This window comes from Ammodytes marinus (genome assembly GCF_949987685.1).
Source record: "Ammodytes marinus genome assembly, chromosome: 15".
NCBI lineage: Eukaryota > Metazoa > Chordata > Actinopteri > Uranoscopiformes > Ammodytidae > Ammodytes > Ammodytes marinus.
In genome coordinates, this window is record NC_137219.1 from 15,928,619 (window position 1) to 15,939,143 (window position 10,525).

A 10,525-nucleotide genomic window follows, 5' to 3' on the forward strand; every position below is an offset into this window, starting at 1 on the left:
CATTGGCTCACGTTTGTCACGTGCTTATTCTGAAGATGGCGTCTCCAAATGGAGGTAAATTCTAATTTCTTACTCTGCTCTGTTGTGATTAAATGGTACCCTTTGACGTCGTTACATTGGTTTAATCGTTATCAACTCCTACGCCAGTTTACACGAACATCTCGAGGCGATAGAAAAATGTTTGCGCCGTATTTTAATTGCTTGAAGATGTTTCGGCTGTTGGCTAAAGCCTTCACTAGCCCCACTGTTGTGATTGTCCAGTGTTGAGGGAACCAGCACTGAGAAAACAAGACTGAACCCCTGACCTGATACAAAAACACACACCTCCAGGAGGCTTGCTGTTGAAATATACAGGTTGACTAACCTCGGTGTGTATTATGAGTGACAGTTACAGTCTTGTGTTTCACAACGTCGTAATTGGTTACGGTTTTTCCTGACGGTGGTCTTTCCATATTCCCCGTTTTGCTTCGCCCTCGAGGTTTTTGTTGTTACTTATGCTGGGATTTTGACAACGTTTGTATAGGCCTTTACAAAGTAACAATTACATTATTTTAGCTTTGTTATCATATAACTAATGTTTTATTGTCTTAAATATGGCCACTTTAATACAGATGTCATATCAGACGTTTTGTTAGTTGGTGTTAATACCATATCCAATGGCTAAATTATATAACATAGATATTACATGAGATTATTTACAGTAGCCTTTTATAAAACATTTATGGCTTGTCCAAAATTTCATTTTGTAGTAAATTGGCCATTTTCATTTCACATTGTGTGCTATGTTGGATTTATAATTTCTTTACTTTAAATGCTAGTTGATGAGATTTTCCAACAGTTGGATCATGTTCAGGCACATGAAACATAAGTATTGTTTTAAAACTAAAAATAAATGAATCATAGCGTGATGATTTTCAAGACATAGAAAAGGGCACTATTACTAGACCTATTGTTTAAACATGTAGATCAGGTCAGACGGTTGAGACAGTTCTTGGCCTATTTACAACATTTAGTAAAAGCTCATCTATACAGGACATTCAATCTTTGTCAATGTGTTATTTTTTTTGTTATGTCTTTACAAATATGCAATTAATGCATTTTCCCCAAAAATAAAAAGGTTAAAAAACAAAAAATACCTTTCTTTGACTTTAATAGGTGACGAATTTGAGTCCTCTTTGCTGAGTTTCGAGAAGTTGGACAGGGCATCACCGGACCTTTGGCCGGAGCAGTGTAAGTTTACATTCTCCTTGCTCTTTTATATTTATGGCATTGTGTTGTAAATGGTTGTAATCTTGATTTTCCTCTAACCCCATATACAGTGCCTGGGGTTGCAGAATTTGCTGCATCTTGTAAAAATGTAAGTTATATTCCCTTGATTGATTTAGAAACGGGAAAATTAAACAGGCTAGACATTATATCCGTATTATCAGTAAATCTTTGTTGTCTAATGAGACTTCTGTTGTGTCTCACATAACAGCCCATCACTAATTCGCCCCCCAAGTGGATGGCTGAACTCGAGAGTGAGGACATTGAAATGTTAAAAGGTAATGTAATAAAAATTAAGATTTTTTTTCCGCACATTTTCCATCCACCTGCAACAGTTGGTGTTTAGGTAGAGGGGACAGAAATAGTCTTTAAAATATAATCCAAACAAATGATATGATCATTATGAATGTATTTTCCACTCAAATGTAATGCGAAACTAGTCACATTTTGCTAGGAGCTTTCATCTTGTTCCTTTTTTTATCATTCTCTAGAGCTGGGTAGTCTGACAACAGCCAACCTGATGGAGAAGGTCAAAGGACTTCAGAACCTCGCCTACCAGTTGGGATTAGAGGAGTGTGAGTACATGAACAACACAACCCCTATAATGTACAGTCTAGGCAATTCTTGCATATATGGAAGTGCTTAGAAATGTTTTTGTATGTTACCTTTTCTGATACAACACTTGATTCATTGAAAAGTTGAAAAAACAGCTGTAAAACACATCATTTGAGGTCAATCACTAGCTGCAAAATTAGTCTCATGTTACCACTAGATGGTGCTCATAGCCTTTCTGCATACAGCCGGCAGAAATCCCTGTGTGTGTTTCCAAATTTACAACCCAAACAAAAGCTTGTAGCACAAAGATTTATACAAGGACTCAAATGATAATGTTGAAATTGGGACACTTATAATCACCTTCCCATCCCTGTCAAACAGCATAAATAAATGACCTTTGAGGTTTAAAACGATGGATTTAGGACAATCTTGTTACAGTGAAAAAAGGTAAGAAATAAGGGCACGACCGCAGGAGCCCATACAACTAGTGCTGGAGTGTTTGATGGATGCAAAATCAAGTTCTTAATCCACTCCCCACTGCTTCCATTGTCATAATCCTTATAGAGTGTGGATTAGAGAGATGTAGCTAAGTGCTCATATTTTCCTAAGAAAAAAATTGATATTTATTTTTGTCGGGTATAAAAAGCTCACAAGCCGTAAAGAATTGTGTAATAACCCTCTCTCCTCTTAGTGGGATAGAATATATAAATAAATGCACATTGTGTTTTTCAGTCAATCTGTTGAATTTTCAAACGTTTTAAACGGCTTGTAATGAACACTGCTTGGTTGAACTCCATAAAGACAGCCTGTACGTATGAATCCAATGATGCCAAACATAATTCTAGAAAGGCTTTGATGAAATTTGAGAGAACATTTTCATAAGATATCATCTGATTTTATGCAGGAGAGTTGACTCTGCAGTAGTTATTGAAATGTTTTAGACAAACTGCAACAGTATAATGCACGGATATCAAATTAGACATAATACAGGAATCAGGAAAGCCTAGTAAAGACAAACTATTTAGTAACAGGCTATAGATTGTGTAGCATATGTTGCAAGACCGCATGATGTGACACATTTGTTTTGTTGAAAAAGTGTTTAATCTCCCTGGCTTCTCCCCTTAAACCCGGAAAAGCATGTAATCTGGCTGGCATAAAGATGTTAGCTGTCACAGGTGCAGGCCCGCAGGCTTTGCAATCATGTCGTGTACCTCGGGATGACGGGACACAATGATGGTTATTATTGGTGTCGGAGCAGCCCTGTAATGGGTGCCTGTTTAATGCTCTCTGGTTTAATTTTCTCCTTTTCCCTGGCTGTCAGGGGAGGCCTTGTAAATCTCAGCTACTTTTTCATCATGTTTGTGCACTCTTCAGTCCCCGTAAACGAGCCTCCGCAGAGGCACGGCGGAGCGAGGGGCAGGGGCCAGGATTTACTGCCCCTCCCCCCGCTCGACATGTGGACCATTAAAGAGGAAGCTGGTTAATGGACAGCGCACAATCAAGCAGTGAAAACTCACACAGCCTGCTGCAGTGAGAGAGGGGAACTTTACTGCAACAACACCATTCCCCCTATGCCTAGAAAACACCTGAGCAGCACCCCTGTTGGTGTCTGCTTTTACTTGCAAATTGTCCTCTGCACACACACAGCTGTATATTCATGTTTGTACATATGTGTTAAAGGTGTAGTAAGCGATTCTGGAGAACTTGGTGTCAGAATCACTTTTCGTCAAAATCAGCGATTATCTCCTCAAGATCCACTACCCACCCATACTGTGTGTGCGTTAAAAAACTGGTGTTAATAAACAGCCTAAGCTCTGTAAACTGGTATGTAAACAAAGAGTATGTTAACAAAGGGGGTCCATCGTAGTTAGCAACATGCCCGTTTACAGAGCATAGGCATTTTTTTCAGCTCACAGTTGGTACGCACAGGTAGAGTATCGAGAGAATATATTCACGGATTTTGACAAAAAGTGATTTAGACAATAAACATTCTACAGAATCGTTGACTTCACCTTTAATATGGATGTAAAGGGTATGGGGTTGTAACACACCCTTAACCCCACCACCCTTCCAATACCCATCCTGCCCTCCTCCCACCAGCACAGCGTCTGTGTGACGCTGGCCCGGTCTAGTCCCAGAGGGGCTTGACGCGTGCCTCTTCCTCAGGCCCCAGCTGTTCCTCCGCCCCGTGATGAATGCCCCTGTCGTGGGCCGCTGAGCTCGGGCATCAAGCCCTGAGTCTCTGGGGAAAGCTGAGGACTCTGATAAGTGCTGTTATTGGAGGTAATTGAAAGCTGAGTGTTCCTTCGGGATGCACTGGAGGGCCTAGCTACCATGCACCAAACTGCTGGAGTTTGTGATGGTGCTCTATTACACTTGTGGCCTCAAGGCTACTGAACACCATTCAACACTTAGAAAGGCTTCAGTTCTAGTAGGCTCACTGTTAATTTTAGATCCTCTTTCTGACAGAAAACATGTTGAAACCAATCAAAGAAAATGAATGCGTTACTACTCAAGGAAATTAGTGCTTTTAATTATTGAGTCAACAACGCTTGTTGTAAAAAAAGCATTTTGTCAAATATCTCCTCATGATCAGCTACCTGTGCTTACTGTATGTTGGAAAAAATCTAGTGTTAATACACAGCCTGGGCTCTGTAAACTAAAATGTAAACAAAAAGGAATGCGAACAAAGTGGGCCCAGCTTAGCTCGAAACTAGCCTGGCAGCGCCTGCCTACGTACTTCCGGTCAATTTTCATTTCCCTTCAGTAGTCAGTCTGGGCCGACGGTATATTTTTAGGTTTTCTCCGCCAGATTTTTGGCGGTCCATTCAGCGAATAGATGGAGTGGCTCAAAAGCCGGCGCATGACATAGGTCCGGACCAAACGTTATGCGATTGGTTGGCAGATCCAATGGTTTTAAACTATAACAGACAATGTCAATTGTCAATTGAGCGATTCCAGACCTTCTGTACAAATTCAATTAAGTACGATGGTCTGGTACGACCAGGCTAGCTCGAAACATGCCCAACATTAAAGAGCATAGTCTGTGTATTTTTTTTAAGCAGGCACACAGTTCGAAAAAAGTGATTTGAACAAAAAGCATTCTCCAGAGTCGCTGACTCCACCTTTAACAAATATTGACAAATTGTCAAATGTTTTCTTTTCACCCAGATATGAAAAACTTAACCTACACTTTGAACTTTTGTGCCCAGTAACGCCATACCATAATGAAAACAACTTTGATATCTAGTCAAAAAACAACGTCACTCTGGTTATTCTAGGTGTAGGACCACCTGTTGTCTCTCACGTAGCACCTCTTCTCCGCCGTGATGTCACCCTGCGTAGACCCAGGCTGACCCCCTGTTGTGTCCGCACTGTGTGAAGGTGAGACTGAAGGTCGCCCTGCCCTGACAGCTCCTAATGGGCCCGCATTCCCCTCCACCCACTCCTCCTCCTCACCCTTAGGATCAATCTCCGGCCTATTAGAAGCATGCCGCTGCTGAATATGATTGCATTCACCGGGCCCCACTGGTGCTAATGTGCCTCCATCAATCCATCAGGCGGGCTGACCGCGGGGCGGGCGGTTATGAAGTGCCTGAGCTGACAGCCGCTGAATGAGGAACAGGGGAAGCCTCCCCACCACCGCCACTACCCTTCCTCCTCCTCCTCCTCACCTCTACCACTCCTCTGGGCTCGTCTTTTCACCTCTCCCCCTGTCTCCGTGGGCCCATATTTGCGATGAATGGCCGTGTTGTGGTTTGAAGGCGACGGAAAGTGAAACAAGGATCAAGGACGGTCCAGCTTTAGAGGCTCAGTATTTATCATCTTAACACTCACTAACCATTAGCAGTTAGTGGTCTCAATTGCCCCGCCATAGAAATATATATTTTGAATTATCGTGCGTGCTAATTCATAACAGCCCTGCCACTGCTATAGTGTTGCATTGTTAGAAAATCTTTAGCAGTTTCCACACACATTTTTGCAACAGGATGACACGAGTCTCTCCTTGCCGGGTTTAGCAGCTATCTGATAGAGGCTGTCCACACCTTCAGCGGGATCAGTGTCGGATCTGTTTGGAAGCAGAGGCAGGCAGAGCTTACCACACAGACACACGCTCACTGCTCCACAGTTCTGCCTGCCTGCCGCCTCCCTGAGCAGATCGGAAATGACACCTCATTTCCATAAAGGCATTAGGAATTCATTGGATTTTCCGTTCCCAGCTAATCATAGCGCGGGTGTAAAACCTTTTAGGCTTTTTAATGAATGATTTTTGACTGATTGCCTATTAATAAGGACACCTCTTGAACAGGCGCAGGCTGGGGCAGGGGTTGGGGAGGTGCAGATGTGTTTGTTTTGGTGTGCAAATTTATGTCTGTGTGTGTGTGTGCATGTGCGTGTGTCAGCCAGGCGAAAATGCATGGAAGAGGGAGGAGGAGAGGAGAGGAGGGGGTGGGCCCTCTCGGTTGGGACATAAAGAGGAACCAGTGGCTCCCCTGGGAAATCACAGCTCGTGTCTGCATCTTAAATATCCCTGTGAAGTATCAATAAGTGGGTAATTGAATTTTGAACACAAACATGAGCGTCATGTGTATGTGTTGCAAGACGGGGGTGTATGCTTGGGGCTGAACGTGTGTGCCTTTCGAGTGTTTCTTTGCTTGTGTGTTTCATCTCCTCCATGTCTCCCTTGTCCCCGGGGAAGAGGGGCGGCGAAAGAGGATGTTAAATCCATTAAATAAAGCTTACAGGCCGTAATAGCTGAGCAGCGCTCGGAGATGGGCAGTGAGGGTCAGATAAGTCCTCTTTAACTCTTAATGAAAGTGAATTGGGGCAGTCGGGCCGGGGTCCAGGACTCCAGTTAACCCGGGTGGTCATCTGTCTTTAGGAGCTAAACAGGGGTCCAGCCGCTCACCGGGTGCGTGCCATCGAGGGAGGCAGGGCAGGGGGGGGGGGGGCGGGGGAGGGGTGATGATTACTCTCATTTTATACACAGGGGAGTGGTGGTGGGGGCTGGGGGAGAGCGGGCTGTGACAATGACACCCAGATCACTCACCGTAAACGAGGGGAAAGTGAGATGTTACACCGTCGCGTTTTCCTCTGCATTTACATTTGAGCCACCTGAGACTCAAAATGAAAATTATTTGCCAGAGCAGAATAGGAAATTGCAGAAAGATTTTGGTAGCACACTCCACAGAATTTTCCTACAGTGTAGTTTTGGTCCTTGTTGTTCAATTTTGCCCCAAAAAAGGGCGACATTTTAAATAGCCTCAGGGCATATTTAGCTTTTTGCCAATATAGGTTAATCTCCATTGTTGCAATCTTATCTGCCCCATACTGGTCTCTCTTAACCTTAGCCCTTATTGAGATTATAACCTAACAACCTCTGTTTGTTTACATATTGTGTCTATTTGTGGATGAAAATCATTTTAAATTGTGAAACAAACTTCAGTCAAGGGATGTAGCATATCTAATATTGCTAATGTTACTCGGAACAGCATGATGTGGTCGGCTTTGCTAACCCGTGTTCTGCTGTGATGGAATCTCAGACCAGTTGCGGCTAAATTATAATTAGATGGCAACAAATCAACAGGGCAAGGAGATTGTCCGCAGAATCCATAAGGTGTAATTTAGTATGTAACAAGATGCTGATTAATTTAGTGCAAAATTAGTAATTGACCTTTCTAATCAACTAAACAAATCTCTAAGTCCCCCTAATCAGTATTGATCTGCCCTGTTGTATGACAAAGCCTGTGTGTGTTTGTGTGTATAGGTGAGTGTGCAGTGCTTGGGTATATGCGTTTGAGACTTAGAATTTACCATCACTTGTGGCAAAAAAATGTATTTACATTAATAATTTGTTGAATAAAATGACTTAACACTGTAATGAGCTCAAGTCATATTCAAGTCATTTTGTTAATTTGGACATTTGTACTACTTGATATCATTAGCTTTTTTCCACAGGTGACATTTTGACATGTCACTGCTGTATATTATAAAGTTAATGATGGCTGAATTCCACTTAGCTGTTTCATGGTCCTGGTATTGCAGGCTGGCTAACTGTCACACCAGCCAAGTTTCCATCCAAATGTAGCACAAATTATAAACTAATAATTTCCAGATAATCCACTGAAGAAAATTGATCTATAAATTTCAATCTACTACTGTTATGTAAATTGTTAGGGAGCACCGGGATAAACAGTTTTTGGCAAAATGATCAAGTCCGGTGCCATTAAACCATTGCACAAGAAAGGGGGCCGGGGCAATGACATGACAAAATTAAAAGAGCTTTACTCAATTGTGAGACATCTGTTCATTTTATATATATTTATTTGAGGAAAGTTAAATTCTCCTCATTGCTGCTACAGATTGTTCACTTCACTGTTTTTCGGCTCCTGACATTTTTCATGTCCTGAGTGGACATTTAAGAGGCATGCTTCATGTACGTCATGTACGTCATGATTTATTCCACTTTGTTGCATTTTTTAAACGATACACTAACTTTTCCACCTCAACCAAGCATATAAACCTTTTTAAATGCAGATACAAATGTGGATACTTCTGGCTATGAATAGAACGGACTGTTTAGTTTTTTTTTTGTCGTGACATGTCAAAAAGTCCTGTTTTAGCTCTTCCAGTGACCCCACTTTGTCTGCCTTGAGAGTTCCTCTTGTGCTGAATCTTTTTAATTGTATATTGCGCAGTAACTTGCTGGTGCTTTGGCCAGTCATCACCAACACAGAGCCCACCTTCACCTTGCCAATCAAAACACTTTTCCCCGTCTTTCCTTTTTACAAGAAGAGAGCCACATGGCGTAAAATTGAGCATTGATTTATGTTTAATGGGTTCTTTAAGGCAATGATATTTCTATGGGTGTAGGGGAAGGATGAAGTGAACCATAATTAATTAGACGCTCAGTGGGGCGAGGGGTCTCGGGAGGAGTGGCACAGCCATCCTTGATCTTTTTTTACTGTTTGGGCTCATCTAGAGATGGAGAATGTGATAATAGCAGAGAGAGAAGCATGACACCTTTACAAATCTGAAATATTAACTGCAAGCCTTTACTGTTCCTAATGCAACTGCTCCTAATAAAAAAAATACATCAACGTACTTGCGGCTTCAGGGTCATACCAATGTAATTGCTTTCCTGCGCCTAATTTTGATGGCTTCATTTCATTCTAAAGCACCCTATGCATGTCCAGTGGTCCCCCTGATGACTTAGTTTGGGGCGATTTGAAGAGACAGCAAGGTGCAAAATGAATTTGTCCCATTCCAATTAGCATCATCTTTAACCTAATGAGGGACACCTCAAGGTGACGTGGCCCCCACGCCCAGATGCACCATTATCATTCCACACTGGGCAACTCAACTCATCTAAATTACTAACTGGCCCAGCTTTTTCATTAGACACCGCAGGCAGAGGGAGGCGGGGGCCCATCACACCAGTGCACAGGCCCACAGCAGCCAGTCCAGATCTTCATCACATTCTTGTAGGCGTCGTGAAGCTAGATGACTTTCTGCTAAATGCCCATTTGAAATCAATCCTGTGTCTGCTGCTCTGTAGTCTTATACTGTATTTGTGTGACGTACAAGGTAAGTTGGAAAACAGTGTCGAGCTGCAGAGGTGATATTTGCCACTCATAAAAGCTGCAGCGGAGAGTAGGGCCTCTTCTCATCTTTAACAAAGAGTAATTACTGTATCTGGATGCTGCCTCTCAAGGGTTTCTGGTGATGCTGTAGTAAAGTCCCTGCTGTCTCAGTAGTGATGCCATGGTTTGTGTTTTAAAAGAAATTGCTCTCCCAGTTAAGACAAGTTTCACAAAGGACTCTCAGCTGGGACAATTCTGTTGTGTGACGGTCTGTGGTACTGGGTTCACTGGATCCCACCCAGACAACTTGTTGTGTAGGGCCTTATTGTTATTTGGTTATTTGTCACTTATTACAGCCATGACTGTATTCCAGAATTATTTTGCTACTATTCTGTCATCTTTGTGAATAGCAAACACAGACACTTAATGAATGTATGACTACTTGTCCTTCACTACATTGAGACAGCAATCAAGCAAATTATTAGGTAGCCAGTCTCCATTTTTATGTTGTTTTCCATGTACTGAAGGAACAGATGTTTGTATAAATTACCTCACAGCGAGACACCACCGATATTAAATACATGCCTTGCATCACTAAACAACTGTTGTGAAGCGGTAGGAGCTGCAGGCAGATGCTATGTACGAGCGATTCTACCAATGTATCAAGGATTGTTGGAAGGGTTGGTAAAGCAAACTAGTGACTAATTCTCTCATAATAATTGGGGGAGGGGGGGTGCTCTCTTCGCCTGTTTTTTTGTTGTTTTTTGTGCTCTCCTGTATATTTGATATCATGTCTTCTTGCTTTCCAGCCCGGGAAATGACCAGAGGGAAGTTTCTGAACATCTTGGAGAGGCCCAAGAAGTGACAAGTCAGTTTTTTCCATGTAACAGAAGATTTGGGAGCGCAAGGTGAACCAGATCCACACATTATCCAATATGCTCTGAACATGTTCAGATCTTCACAACAAAGCCGTTAATGGGAGCCAAATGCTCCTCTCAGTGCACCTGTTGCCGTCTTAGATAGATGCATTCACAGTTATGGAAACTTCCAATGATTTACTACTTCTCAGTGGATGTATTTTGTAGACCTGCTTTGATTAATTGTTCCTTATTTATTCTTAT

General features: G+C 42.3%; 1 protein-coding gene across 1 annotated transcript; it reads left to right on the forward strand.

The window, feature by feature from the left end:
• Positions 1 to 8: 8 nt before the first annotated feature.
• Positions 9 to 10,525, forward strand: lin52 (lin-52 DREAM MuvB core complex component). Its single transcript, XM_080043109.1, has 6 exons — positions 9 to 54; positions 1,156 to 1,230; positions 1,320 to 1,357; positions 1,478 to 1,544; positions 1,758 to 1,841; positions 10,214 to 10,525. The coding sequence occupies exons 1-6, from the start codon at positions 36 to 38 to the stop codon at positions 10,267 to 10,269; spliced, it is 339 nt and encodes a 112-aa protein (XP_079899235.1). The 5' UTR covers positions 9 to 35; the 3' UTR covers positions 10,270 to 10,525.